The following is a 15,209-nucleotide window of genomic DNA, read 5'->3' as shown; positions in this document are numbered from 1 at the left end:
ACCTGCAAGGAGGTTGTAGCGAGGTGGGGGTTGGTCTCTTCTCCCTAGTAACAAGTGATAGGACGAGAGGAAAGGGCCTCAAGCTGCACCAGGGGAAGTTTAGGTTGGATATTAGGAAAAGCTTCTTCACCGAGAGGGTGGTCAAGCATTGGAACAGGCTACCCAGGGAAGTGGTTGAGTCTCCATCCCTGGAGGTATTTAAAGGACGGATAGACATGGTGCTCGAGGACATGGTATAGTGATGGACTTGGCAGTGATAGGTTGACGGTTGGACTCGATGATCTTAAGGGTCTTTTCCAACCTTAATGATTCTATGAGTCTATGATAAGTGCCGGGTCCTGCACTTGGGTCATAACAACCCCATGCAACACTACAGGGCTTGGGAGAAGTGGCTGGAAAGCTGCCTAGTGGAAAAGGACTTGAGGGTGTTGGTCAACAGCCGGCAGAATATGAGCTGGCAATGTGCCCAGGTGTTCAAGAAGGCCAATACCATCCTGGCCTGCATCAGAAATAGTGTGGCCAGCATGACTAGGGAAGTGATTGTCTCCCTGTATTCGGCACTGGTGAGACTGCACCTCTGAATACTGTTTTCAGTTTTGATCCCCTCACTGCAAGAAAGACATTGAGGTGCTGTAGTGTGTCCAAGAACAGCAGCGAAGCTGGTGAAGGGTCTAGAGAACAAGTCCAATGAGGTGAGCGGCTGAGGGAACTGGGGTTGTTTAGCCTGGAGAAAAGGAGACTGAGGGGAGACCTCATTCCTCTTTACAACTACCTGGAAGGAGGTTGTAGCAAGGTGAGTGTTGGTCTCTTTTTCCCAAGTAGCAAGTGATAGGACAAGAGCAAACAGCCTCAAGTTGTGCCAGGGGAGGTTTAGATTGGATATTAGGAAAAATTTCTTCACTGAAAGAATAGTCAAGCATTGGAACAGACTGCTAAGAGAAGTTGAATCACCATCCCTGGAGGTATTTAAAAGATGTGTAGATGTCACGGTGCTTAGGGACGTGGTTTAGTGGTGGACTTAGTAGTGTTAGGTTAACAGTTGGACTCAATGTTCATAAGGGTCTTTTCCAACCTAAATGATTCTATGATTCTATGAAATGCATAGTAAAAGAGCAACACATAGTCAGACTTATAGCATTGTAATTGCATTATGGCACTGGTGAAGACTAGTATGAGAACTCAGAGTTCTAAGTGTTGCTTTTGTTTAAGGCACACAAGCCAGGTACCTTCTACAGATACATGAAGGTCTTCTAGAAAGTTCTCTTTGGCATCTCAGTAACACCATCCTTGAACAGCTTTGCATATACAGTGGGATTTAATGATTGATTGTGATCAGTGCAGTCGTTGAGGATGATGTTATTGGCATCAGTAGTAGTGAGGTGATGAAGTCCAAAATGAGATATTTCAAGTGCAGATTGAATGTGCGGGGTGGGTTTTTTTTTGTCTTTAGTACTCGTAGTATAGCTGATCTTTGTATATTCTAACTTCAGATAAGTCTCTGGAACAACCTTATTTTCATCTTTTAGGGTTCCTCACTGCAGTAGGTTAAGAGCTCTGTATGTGCCCAGAAAGCAAGGCTCAGATACCAATACTTTCAAAAGAACTTTCATCATCTGAAGATTCTGGCATTTGGAGTTTTCTGTCCTAGGTTTAGAAAGAGCAGCTAGTTTCTAGTCCGTGATGCATGAGCAGCTTTATGGGGGCATTTTTACAATGCAGCTAGAGTGCAGAAAGTACTATAGGCACAGGTACACATATAACATGTTAAATTTGTTTGAAATAAGCTTTTTGACTGTTTAATGCTTTCTGTTACCTTAAGAACTTAAACAGAGAAAGCTTTGCAGTGAAATCTGCTTCATCTCCCTTTGCAACAAGCTCTTGAGTATCCCTCAGTACCAGAGTGTGAGATTGAGGTAGGAGTGGATGATAAGGGAAGGACCTCACAGAACTCTGGTTTTACTAATCTGGCCTATGGATTAGATGGATGTCTCACAACAGAAAACACAATATCCGAACCTAATGTCTTGAGCCGCGGTGTTTAAATATGAATATGTCCTTGGAAAGTCTTGGATAGTCTCTGTTGATTCTCTGTTTGGAGCAACCTTGCAAGGTATGTGGAGGCATTCATTCACTTAATAATTGTTCAGCCCTCATTCAGCACGCAGTGTTATTGCTAATCTTGCCTTAGGGTGAAGGCTTCTGTTCTCCCTCTCTGTCTCTGAAGTGGTGTGCATTTCATTCTTGCAGAGGAGGGAGCTTTGGAGAGAATAATTTGGTGGCTGCTTTGTGATAAATTTTGCCAGTTGCCTTGCTTAACCGTTTTATCAAGTAGCCAGTTCTGTGTCTCATTAAAACCATTAACTTTTTGACTGCAGACTCATTCAGGTGCTGAGCAGACTTAGACCTTTACTTCTGTTGAAATGTAAATCACTCTTTCCTTGCAGATATGTTTGAGGAAATAGGAATGCTTCGAGGAAGTAGGAATGCTTCTTTGTCTGAGCAGGCTGAGATAGAAGTCTGTTCACTGAAACTGTGTTACATAAAATGGAAGACCTGATTTACTGCATGAGGCTCTGGATTATATGCAGAAATACTAATCACTTGACAGATCTCAGGTTTCTCTTCTCTGGGTTGCTGAGCTTACTTCACTAAGCATAGAGTGACCTTTACAGCAACAAGGGCACTTGTGCATTTTCTGGATTTTGGGCATAGACGTTCAAATTTAGCTGTGGCCCACAGACATCAGTTTACCAAATTGCTTGACTACAGATGGTCTCAAGCTAGCTGCATAACTGATTAATGCAAAGAAAAAACACTGGAAAATTCCAGTCAGACAGCACCAGTAGGAACATATGAAATCAAAATAGCAAGTATTGTCTCTGTGTGTGATACAGACAGAAAGAGTGACAGAGCATCAACCAACTGGGACAAACCAGACATTGAAAACTAATGTAATATTGTGTAGTGTATGCCTGCATACTCCATACTTGCAGTGGGAGGAGAGAGAAGGGAAGACCTTTGTCTTAAAAAACTGGTATGGAGAAGTGAGGCTAATGACAGGAGAGGTTTTATTTGGATTGTCTGTAATCAGCTGTTTATTTAACCTCTAGCTCTTACTTCAAAGCAGAGGGGCAGGAAACAAGGTGTTGTGTGGAAGTGTGCTGGTTAACTGAGGTTGCTATAGAGTAGATTTTAAGGAAAAAGTTATGTTGAAAATGCCTTCTAATATAATTTTGGAGTACTCTGAATCTTGTAGCAGACTGCCTAACTTGTAGGCTGTAAGTAACTTTGATGTCATCAGTCAATGATGAAAATAATGATTAAGATACCTATTCCTGATGCAGAATTTCCTTTGACCTTTTCAAGAAGTCACTCCCCTCTGAAACTGTACAGGAAGTAGCGTATCTGTTTTTAATATTTGTATGTGATTCCTCATTATACTTTTATTTTAGGAAAAGCCACTAGGCACTCCGAACTTGGTCTGTCAAGTAACCTATTTATTTCCTTCAAGTAAGACTGGAGGACCTGCTCTGTCTGTTGTGGCTTATTCAAATAAGTGTAAATGTTTAAAAGGCCAGTCATAACCTTAAAAGAATGAGTAATTGCTTTGTGCTCCTGGTTTCTGTGTTGGAAGTCACTCTTCAAAGGCATGTCTTTGAGTGTCTTTCAGTCTTGCTTTGTTTCTCCATGGGCACATTTTCTAGCAGCAGTGGACTGGTAGTGTCAAATCTTCCCAGTTCCTAGGACTAACATATCCAGGAGCCCTAAGCAATTATTTGACTATTTGTTCTTCCTGGTCATGCATCTTGCATCTCACTGCCTGTTGTGTTGATGGCTGATAAAGCACTAAATACATCAGTGCTTTTAAAGTAGTCTCACACAGCTAATCGTAGCAACAAGTGTACAGTACTCTGACAAAGGTCATACAGTCACTGTAAAAGGAGTGATGAGAATATTGTGAGTGGGGGAAGCTGAATTCTTTTGTACCTTTCCATGATTTCACAGTCTCATTCTGGTTTTGCCATAGTGGCTAGCATTGTGGGAGTTACTTGGCACTTACGGTTCTCTGTGACTGCGGGATGCATTCCAAAGTGTTAAGAAAACATCAGGCAGGAGGGAGTTGTGATGCTTAATTAAATATAAAGCCTTTTCCTTTCCTAACCCTGTGGCTGTTGCCACATGCTAATAGTCTTGCTTCCAGGCCAACCTAAGAATAAATTTAACCATTGCCATCTGGTAAAATATTGCTGTAAGCATGTGTACAGACTGTTTTCCTTTAGGCATGAGTTGGGGACAACTATCAAGCTCTGAGCTAATGGGCAGTCCCACATATGTTCAGCTGCAAAATAGAAAAGGGATTGAAATGATGATTTTTTTATTCTCTACTAACTTTGCTTTTTTTTTTTCCTCTCCCCCCTGCCCCCCCCAGATAACTATTATCTTTAAGTCATACCAAGACTGTACAGATCAGAAAGTATATCAAGCAGTGACTGATGACTTGCCTGCAGCTTTTGTTGATGGTACAACAAGTGGAGGTGATGGGAACACCAAGAGCTTGCGAATTGTGGAGAAAGTCAGTGGCAAATACGTCGAAATGCATGCCAAGTACATTGGAACCACAGTGTATATACGCCAGCTTGGGCACTACTTAACCTTGGCCATTCGCATGCCTCAGGAGTTGGTCATGGCCTACGAGGACAGCCAGGATCTGCAGCTGTGTGTGAACGGTTGCCCTTCAAGTGAACGTATTGATGATAGTGGCCACTTACCATTGCCTGTGATGGGGCAGTTGCTCCCTCAGGGTGGTGCTGCTCATCCCCAGTCAGTGTACACACTGGAAACTGCCACCACCAAATGCCATGAGAAGATGCTGGTGAAAGACATCTATTTTTACTCATGTGTATTTGACCTACTTACCACTGGTGATGCTAACTTCACGGCTGCTGCTCACAGTGCCTTGCAGGATGTGGAAGCACTGCACCCCAGAAAAGAGCACTGGCATATCTTTCCCAGCAGTGGAGGTGGTGGTGTGGGCAAGGGTAGCAAGTTCTTTGTCAGTCTTGGACTTGTGTGCTTGTTCCTTATTGTGTTTTTGTAGGTTTTTTTTTTGTCTATAACAAAGTTTTGAAATATATATTGTCATAATATATTGAGTAAAGATGAGCATATATGTATATACCATGTATATGAAGGGATGTTTTGTCTTGGGACACCCACCAGATTGTACATATTGTGTTAACTGTTTTCATGTATGTTGGATGTAGTGTTCTTTGTATCAATTTGTTTTGCGGTTGGTGAAATGTTTTATAATGTCCCTGCATGGGGACCTGATAGAAAGCACTTTATTTTTTATATATTAAATATTTATGTGTGTATCTGAGTAACTGTATTATACATATAAACATGTGCATACAATACTCAGTGCTCCCTCTAAGTACTACTTGGTTTAACAATTTTTTTTAACTGGATTAATTTGTGGGTTTTTTTATCATTTCTCTTACTCTAGAGGCAGCATGTCTCTTGTCCTGTAGTGACATTGGTGATTTCCTGGGTGCACTAGTTAAAATCATCAAGAATGGAATTGTATTCTGTCCCTCAAACAAATGGCCATCCCTTCTTTGGAGGGAGAGAGTGAAGTTCTTCCTATTAGCTCAGATGACCATCTTGGATAACATGAATTACAGAACCTTCTTTGTAATTCTGACATGTCCTAGTTTCATGGCATGAGTTTTAAAAGAAGAAAAGGTAATGTGTTAGAGTGAGACTTATGTAGCTTTATAGAGCCAGTGGGAAGATAATTTTAAAAGATATTAATGGTCTAGTTGTGTACGCATATAAGGTAACTATTGCGGCTGCCTCTAACCTGGAGGGTTAAGTCATTCTCCAGGATGGACTGGAGAAATCACAAGCCTGAATTCTGTCCATTGCTTATGTGTTAATTCTCTCTACACGTTCACAAGGAGGAGGGGAATGAGGCCGCAGGCTCTGACTACTTTACTGAGCAGCTAGGAGAAGAATGATTTGGTGGCCTGAAGGCTGGTTTTACTCAGTGCCTTAATCTGCCACACGAAGTGGAAGCTTTAATACATGCTACAATAAACCCAGCTCCGAGATGGGCTTATTTCACTCTTAAAACTGTTCATATGAGACTGGACTGATGTACTATCTGAATAAGATGCAAATAGGACTTGCCTTTGTTAAGCAGACTTGAGCTAGTGTTTGCCTTGGTGGAGGGAGGTGGAATTTATTCATGGAATGAAAGCTCCTAGTTTTTATGAAGACTCTTCTGGCTAGTTTAGGGACTGTTGAATGGTAAGGACAGCAGCAGTCTTCGCAAAGAAACTAAGTAATTCCCTGTATGAGTGGGAAACTGCATACAGGTGTTATTCTGGGAACACTTGAGATGAAAGTAGTCAGAACTGAGTTAAGGCTGAACGTAAAAATTTATTTTTGACTGGACTATTGGCAATTTGTTCTGTCTGTGCTGTCTGATGGTGCTGTTTCAGGTGAGTTGGACTTGTGAATTTATGATATGTCTGATAGTGTGGCTCCTGCAGTTTCACCTGATTGTCTCAGGCTTCTCCCTGTTCTGTGTAGCTGAACTTCCTCATCAGTGCTCTGAATTTAAAGTTCTCATGGCTGAAAGCTGATGGATGAACCTAGTGTTGCTTGCAGTGGTGCATACACTTACTGGGCAGACACCGTATACTAGTTAATTTCCTCTGTCCCTGGATCCTGTATGTATATACATACATGTGCTATATATATGTATACTAGCATTGAGTTGTGAGCCTGTCAGATAAATAATATTTCAGAAATGTAGTAGTTCCCCTAAGGAGTTTTCAATTTTCTTGTTCCTGCTGTCGGACTTCTTGAGAAAATGTTATTTGCACGTGTTCATTCTTGAAGTCTGCCATTGCCAAGAGAGCTTTAGTTAATGCCAAACATGTGGATAGTTTGCAGCTAGTGAATGGTCTCTGGGGAGAACGTAAGCTTAGAGGGAACACTTTTTTTCACAGGCCCTCCAAATGGCTGTCTTTCAGAAGGCTACAGATATTTTTTTTTCATGCTTGGAAACCCCACAATGTGTCAGCCTTTGCAAAACCTTTTAGATGTAGTTCATGAATATACCAGTAAGTATATGTCTGTGTAAAAGGGTGGCTGTGCAGTGTGTAAATACTTTAAATTATTATGATAGAAGAATAAAGTTGCCTGCCCTGCTGAGGAACCTCTGTAATGTGGTGCTAGTGACCCCTGGTGGGGTGCAGAGAAATTGGGCATGTGGGCCACATACTGGGCAGGCAATCTATAAACACAGCCCCGATTTGTTTCCTACCCATCACTTGTTGGATAGGAATGTGCTGAGTACAATCGTTATACTTCCTTGCAGATGCTTGTTTCTCCTCTGCTAAGTAAGCTGTGTAGTGAAATTTATGACCAGCAGCTGCAAACCAGGCCAATTTATTGAAGAGACAGTGTATGGGAAACCAACAGCAGGAACCATCCCCTCAGCATCCCACTTGTACAGTTCCTTTGCAGTGTTTGTGGAGATATTTAGAAGAGCTTTAACACAGTGATCTGATATTGCTGCGTCCATCTTGAAAGGCATTATGAAAATCCTCTTTTAAAGTTACTAGAGAACTCTCAAATCAGAAGAACTCTGAAAGAGAAAATTACTTGCTGAAAAACTGAAGAAGAGATTGAGGCATTGAAAGAATAAATTATATAGAAGCGTCCATAAGATTACAGAAGTTCGTATAACAAGATGATACATGAGAGCTGTTAATTTTTCAGCTGCAGGGCTAATCACACAGCGTGAAGGTAAATTGAAAGTGCCAAAACTCAAAACAAGTTATGTCAGATACATACGAGGAAAGATAGACCTAATAAACACAACTTTGAGTGTTGTTTTGCTAAGCTTGTGTTACAGCTAGAATTTGAGGTGTGTGGAGAACAATCTTCGCGGTAGATACATCATTGAAATGCTTTGTGGAAATGACTGTAGAAAGCAAAGGGAGCTTTAAATATGTATATGTTTAGTGTATACGGAAGGTGGCTATTACATCTTTTAAGAGATTACTTTCAAAGATGTTGATCTACTACCACAAGCTCTGCAGAAGGCAATATAGCATGATCATCAGTACTTTAATGCAGCAACTAGTAAGCTATTACTGATGCTATCTGATGTTGGCCTCTGTCTTAAAGAAGTTGGCTGATGCCTTGGATATTAGTAGTTTATTCAAAAGGTTATTCTAAGTATTTTCTAGAGCATTTCTAACCAGAGTATTTCCTAATCCTATGCTAACAGAGCTCTTAACAGCAGCTGAAGATAGTTCTCTGTAGTTACGGAGTCTGACAACTTCCCTAGGAAGCGTGTCACAGAACTGAGCAGGGAATCGAGTGCTTAATCCTTCATTTTGTATGTACATACGGCTCCTGAACAATGGTATTATAAAAGGAAATCGTATGCTCAACTGACTGTCAAACTAAAAATTCTTTTTTCTCTCTTCCTGGAAAACCTGGCTGGAAGAATAATCTGCATAGAGCACCTGTTAAGTGGAACACAACCCGAGAGAATGCAGGGTCTGAGAACAACCTGGCTTTTGTTCTTGTGGTCAAGTTAGGGCCCTTCAGTAGTGCATTTCCTTTCAAACTGCTGCTGTACTGCCAGAAAACAGATCACCAGCTATTTACATTCTGTTACCTTAGCATTATGGATACTGTGCATTTGTTTTATGGGTTTTGAGGATGTGCAAGAGGCTATTTACTTATATACACCCTGAAGTGAAGCAGGCAATGGTGCAAGCTTTGCACTGCCTAATGAGGGTTTCATTAGTGGACATGTTTAGAAAAAAAGCCCAAGTGACTTGTGCCTCTTTTGGCAGACTCATAGCACAGTTTCAAATCTTGCATTCATCTTCTTCATGTAAGTACAGCTGTGGCATTTTACACTGAAATTTTCATGCTTTGGGTTATTTTAATTCCCATCTGTGTCTTGACTGATAAAAACTGTATTCCTTTCTGTCTTTCCCTATTCCAGCTATTAAAGACTGCTATCTATACAATGCCTAGACATGACTAGTAATGAGTTCCTTTTTTTTTTTTGAAGGTATTCTTTCTTGTCATTTATAAGATAAGTGTTCTCTGTGTTGTGCTGCTCGTTCTCTCCATCTATATTCAAAACAAACAAGGATTGTGTGGGTCAATGTTGTTCATTAGATTTTATCATTCTTATTAATTCACTTGTTTTGGAGAGCAGCGTAGCCACAGATCAAGTACAAGTATGCAGGTAAATTTATAGTGATGCTGATGTAAAACAATTGCATCTGATCTGATTCAGAATTCTTTTAGTCTGACTGTTTGTAAATTACACTTCACTGAAATTAAATGCTGCTGATTAGTAAATCAACTGTGAACAGTAAGATTGATTGCAGACTTTGGATACATGCAGGGGTATGTATCAAAACTGACAACTAGATATAAAAAGGACTTAATGTGTCGTATGTGGAGTGCAAATAATTTTTATTTATAGGAATTATTTCCGTGATTACTGCAGTTTTAAAGCTTAATTTCTATTTTTTTCTACACCATAACAGTAGAAGAATAATCCATATATACACAGAACATGTACGTGTCATTGACTCTACTATGTGCTGAGGGCTGGGTCTGCAAAAGATTTTGTATGTCTAGTTGGTGTGTGAAGTGTTTAAATCCAAAACTGAGATACACAGTAAAGCCTTCTCAGCTTGAACCCAGACGTTTCTTTAGGATCTCTACCTCTCTCATCTTAATCCAGTAACATCCCTCAAGGAAGGTGTATTTTTGCTGCTGTGCAGGGAAGAAGAATGCAGTCTTGAGGGTTGTATGTGCACCCGAGCCAGATTCGCATGTTGTTCATCTGCCTGATTTACTTGAAGGACTTTTTTGTCAGGTACCTGACCTGCTCACTTGTGTTTGGCAGATGATGGTAAGAGTTGTTTATAGTGTAGTGGTGGTAAGCATTCTGCTGGAGTTTGGGAGAAGCAAGTTAAAATTCCTCCTCTGCCTCAATTTTTCACATCTTGCAAGAGTGCCAGTGCCGTAACAGCTGGGAGCTATTATCAAATAAATACCATTCTTTGTTGTTATAAAGTGATAGCTTTATCCAAACAAGGTCTTAGGTGCCTTGAAAGAGATTGGAGGCATACTTTACGCTTGAAAGTTATTTCACCTGAATTCAGTAAGCTAAACATGTAGACCTCTGTAGTCAGTGGAGTAAATGGCAATATTGTAGGTTGGGTGGAATTGTCTTCTGGAAGTGCCTACTGATATCCTTCAGTAGAGGGGAAACCCAGGCAGCTAATTTTTAAATAGCTGAAGTCAGATGAAATTAGTTCAGCCCTGATGGGTACATTTTAAATTCCAGCCTAGGTTCCTCTTCAGGGACTACCTATGTTTGCTACAGAGAAGCCAGTTGACCCAGCATCTCCTGCACAGCACCACATCTGTCTCCCAGGCCTGACTGATGGATACACCTTGTCCTTTGAAGGGCTCACACCTGATGTTCTTGGCCTGGCCTGTACTCTGAAACCTTCAATTTCTCTTGAAAGCATATATGAAGAAGGCAACAAGGCCACTCCATCCTTTCTGTACTAGCCCCTTCTCGTCTCCAGAGCAGCTCTATGTGGAAGAAAAAAAAAAAGGGAAAAAGAAGCAGGAGTCAGGGGACAAAGAGGAAAGAAGAGGTTGAGTGGGGTCATAGTGGGTAAGGCTTCTAATCTTAATTTTGGCCTTTAATCCCAGACTGTTGACATTTTCCAATGAATGACACAAAGTATATAATGTAAGTCTGCGTAGGAGCAAGGGCTGTGTTTTCTAATTAGCGTGTTTTATCTTTTAGGTTGTCCTTTGGTGTGTCCCTTGCTGCCATTACCATACAAGTGTTTTACAGAAAGCAGAACAGTTTCAACAGGTGAGATTGCCAAAACCCTTAAATACCCTGCAGCCAAATTATTAATATATTTGACTAGAAAGTAAGAGATCTGTGTTTGTTGGAATCCCCAGTCTAAATTAGTTAAAAGAGATGTTTAAACAAAGGTTTCCTTCGTTTTCCGGTGACAGTAATAATCATCCTACTGGGCTTACCAGCTTTTATTTGGCAGTGATAAATGAAAGTGCAAGCTGCCTCCTTAGCTGGGAACTCTGGTGGAGGAGAGCACTACCTCTGAGCTGGAGTTGTCAAGTTAACTCCTATAAGAATTTTACCCCAGTATTTCCTACTGGATAGCTGAAAGCTACAAACCCTTGCTGTGGATTCTGACAGTCTTACTTGTTCCAAGGTATCTCACTCTCACAAAGTCTAACTAGATAGCAGTGCAACCCAAATGTCTGCATACTATTTTTCTTAGCACTGCTTGAACAGTAGGTCCAATATATGGTTTAAGTGATTTTAAAAGCTAGCTCACCCCTGAAATCATTGCAGATGCCTGTAACACAAATAGCTCAGTACCTAGCTATATCTGATTAAATCCTTTAACTTGGCCCCCCTTTTATAAGAACCCCAGAGGCCTGATCCAGCATCTGTCCTTTCTCAGAACGAATGCTCGATTTTTTTCATACCAATCTGCTTGGAAGCATATGAGATCTCCCTTCAAAGACTGTGTTGGGATTGAAGCCCATCACTCCCACTTTCTGTAGGTGGGGTAGCATCTCATGGCAGAGGAATAACTCTCTGTCTAAACCTGTCTTTCTGTAGAGATAGCCTAACAGTGGCAAACCCTCCTGGTGGCTAGGACAAGTTGAAAAGTAATGTACATCACTGTCTGTGGTGCCATCTGTAATTCCTTTCTCCTGACCTTGATGCAGTGCCAGTGGTTTGGCATGACCTGCCTTCATCTACTCCTTGGTTCTTCAGGTGCTGCCAGTCATCTCTCCCTAGCTTGCTTAAAACACGATGAACTAATTCTCTGTAAAATAAGTAAGTTGATACTAAGCTATGAAAGACAGGTGACACCAGAATAGACTTTCTGAAAAAATAAAGGTGGTTTTTTTTTTCATTTCATTTACAATACTTTAGCAATTATAAATCTTGTTAAAAGGCTCTGATAATTAAACTCTGGCTTGTACAAGTAGTGTTTGTGATTCTTTGGAATGCCATCATTTCAGAATATTTTTTTTTTAATGTCATATAAAAAAATCACACATCTCACCTCTTTTAGTAAATGAGATGGCCTTTATGTATGCTAAAGAGATCAATAAATAGTCCCATTGGGAAATCAGATACAGATATTCCTGTATAATAAGAATAATTGGTGAAAAATAATTTCAGATGCACCTGCATCTATGGCAATCAGAGTCTTCTGCCCTCTCTCCACAACTACTTAAGGCTCCTTAGTCAAAAAATATCAGGTCCTTCAGTGATGACCCTTTGTGTTTGGTTCCTTGAATGTTTTCTACAAGTAGACGTGCATGTTCATTGACAGAAATGCTGAGAGTTTCTTCTTTGCCAGCAGAGCTTCAGCTAACCCATTCTAAGATTGTGGATTAACTTTTTGGCTTTCTCTAGATGCATTATTTTTCATTGTTGACCTGTTCAGAAAACCTGGTAATCCTGATGTGGCTGTTTCACTGAAATAGAGGACCCTTACAAATGGAAACACTTTCAACTTCTGGGTTTAGAGTCTGGTAAAAAGTCTAACTTCACAATTATGAAAAAAGAGCCAAACAGAACTTTGTTCAAAAACATGTTAGGATATTGCTCCTACATTGTCTGATGGGACCAGAAGTGTATAGTGAAATGTCTAGTTCTGGACATTTCAGACGATTTTGCTTTGGCTTAGTTCTACACTGGCTCAAACAGAGCAAACAGCTGTCAGCAGCTGGAGTGCATTTTTACTGGATATTTAAAGTGCCAGTAGTTAAATGGCAATATATTGGCCTCTGGTGAAATACTTACCTTAAACATAGAGCTGCTAACTGTAGTTTAATTGTGGACAGTAAGGGTTATCTGACAATCATTAATGAAACTTCCTCAGATAACAATTTAAGTGTTTTTTTTTTTTTCTAATTTCCCCTCAGTGGGGTTCTTGGAGATTAAGTGTGTGTATGGATCAGTATGTACATAGAGAGTCTGGTTTATTTTTAATATTGGGGTATAACTTTCTAATGTGCCAAAGTGACTTTATGTAGTGGTTTAGAGCCTTTAAGACAATTAGGCATTTCTCTGTCTTGAATAAAGAGCATATCCACTGCCAGTCCTTTTCACCTCTGTTCCTTATCCACAGATTAAGCATTCAGTCTATCCTACTTATAAAGGAGGAATACAATTCTTCCATTCTTCCTTTATTTCACCCTTACACATAACTTTGACTATAGGGATTAGAGTATCATGTATCAGCTTTGGATGGAGCACTGCATCCCTGAATCTCAGGGAAACTCTTTCTACTGCCTGTGCCCTCCAAAGCTTTGTTTCAAGCTCATAGCACTCACCATTAACTGCATTTTTCTATAAAGGATCGAAACACTTGTCATAACTTTCTTACACTGGGTGCCTTATCCTATCAAGGAAGCAGCAGAGCTGAAGTTACCATTTCATCTCTAGGTTTTCAGCAATGACTTCCCACTCCAACACCCACAAATCTAATTCAAGCAAGCTGACATGCAGCCCACAAAAAAAAATTTGTATTTCATTGTGAAGTTTACTGAGCTTTGTGTTCTCACTTTCCTACACTTCAAGATTTTCTACCTAGGCTGGAAGAAATTCACAACATAGCTTTCTACACATGGATAATACTGATCCCATTTCTGGGGCTATGTCAAACAATGTCTTATCAAAGCCACGAGGGAAAATAAAAACATCAACCTTGAGATCTGGCAATCTAGGGGCAAATGAAAATGCCTACAAGATTAAGCCCTGAAGGAAGACAACTATAGAAACGTATCCTTCTGGATGTAGGCAGGAGATAGCACTGAGCTGCTCAGACCTTTGAAGCCAGGGGGTAGTGTGGGTGTGTGGTCAGAAGCAGAAATTTAGAAAGGCAGTAAATTTTAATACAGGTACTACTGGATTAGGCAACAGCTGTGTACAGACTCTGAGGACTGCAGTATTGAATTTAGGTGTCTAAATTTTTCAGTAATTAAAGGCTGTCATCCCTGTAAATTAACAAGCTCCTATTTTTGCAGATGAGCCTAGATATTGAACATCCACAAATCCATGGGACCTGATGAGATGCGTCCCAAGATCCTGAAGGATCTGGCAGATGTAGTCACTAAGCCACTCTCTGTTGTATTGGAAAAGTCATGGCGGTTAGGTAAAGTCCCTGGTGACTACATGCTGCATGCATGTAGAGAGGCACCCAGTCACAATGATTTTCCAGAAAGGCTGAGAGAGCTTTTGTCACCCTGCATCGTTCTCTCTGCACATCCTTATTTGTGTGCCTACACTTGGGGTGGGCCCCCTTCTGCCCTATTTTGCTGGCTGCAAGGTCTTTCCTGTCCACATCACCCTGCACCCTTTACTTGTCAATCCAGGCCACAAATTCCTTTCTTGATTATGGATCATCGTCTCCCTCCCTTGCTGTTTCCTTGTTCTCACCAAGTTGGCCAGACTTGACAAACCTGACAAGATGTTTTGTCATGCTCAGTCAGGTGGGACCAATTAGCAGTCCTTGATCCTCAAAATGGCCTGGTAGTCAGAAAAGCTGAAACCCTATAATTGATACCAGCTACAGAAGTGATTGTTGACCTGCAAGATCTATCCACTCCTCAAAATCCTCCTTTCACTGGCAGGTGACACCAGTGGGCCCTGGTACCCTTGGCCCTTGCCTCCAGAGCCACATAGTCATTCTTGCTATGCTCCAGGTCTCCCCTGACCGCATTGCTGGTGCTCATGTGGAAGAGCAGCAGGGAGGGGAATAGGCCAAGAGCCAAAGAAGCCTTGGCAGCCTCTCTTCAATGTCCTAGATGCAAACCCCTGGCAAGCAGCAAACCTCTCTAGGTCCTGGTCTAGGTCAGGTCAGCAGATGGGGACCTCTGCCCCACAGCAGGCAGTTTTGAACTGCTGTCACTTGCCACTTCCCCCAGCTGCCATGAGGCTCAGGTGCAGTCAGCTGGGGTGCTTCAGCAGATGCAGCTCCCAGCCCCTCATCTGCTGCCAAGGCACTGAATCTCTTCTGTATGTGCAAACCTGCAGGTGGGGCAGAATACCCTCCTGGGACTGAAAGCTACTAGCT

The 15,209-nt window shown here is 41.2% G+C and overlaps 1 protein-coding gene across 11 annotated transcripts in view; it reads left to right on the top strand.

Moving 5' to 3' along the window:
• Positions 1 to 15,209, top strand: part of RGMB (repulsive guidance molecule BMP co-receptor b) — a 35,022-nt gene that overhangs the window by 12,825 nt on the left and 6,988 nt on the right. For 3 of the 11 annotated variants that reach the window (XM_087741813.1, XM_087741812.1, XM_087741811.1), the window contains exons 3-4: positions 4,430 to 5,094; positions 10,880 to 10,951. In XM_087741813.1, coding sequence (XP_087597939.1) covers positions 4,430 to 5,094; positions 10,880 to 10,951 — 737 coding nt within the window. Of the gene's footprint in view, positions 1 to 4,429; positions 9,968 to 10,405; positions 10,745 to 10,879; positions 10,952 to 12,544; positions 12,626 to 15,209 lie in introns of those variants that run through there. The other 8 variants (XM_087741817.1, XM_087741819.1, XM_087741815.1 and 5 more) reach the window with 6 other exon arrangements.

This window comes from Nipponia nippon, unplaced genomic scaffold, assembly GCF_047370975.1.
Source record: "Nipponia nippon isolate SJK-2023a ecotype South Korea unplaced genomic scaffold, ASM4737097v1 scaffold_8, whole genome shotgun sequence".
NCBI classification, from domain to species: domain Eukaryota; kingdom Metazoa; phylum Chordata; class Aves; order Pelecaniformes; family Threskiornithidae; genus Nipponia; species Nipponia nippon.
The sequence above is the reverse complement of the archived record's forward strand: the minus strand, read 5'-3'. Positions and strand labels throughout refer to the sequence as shown.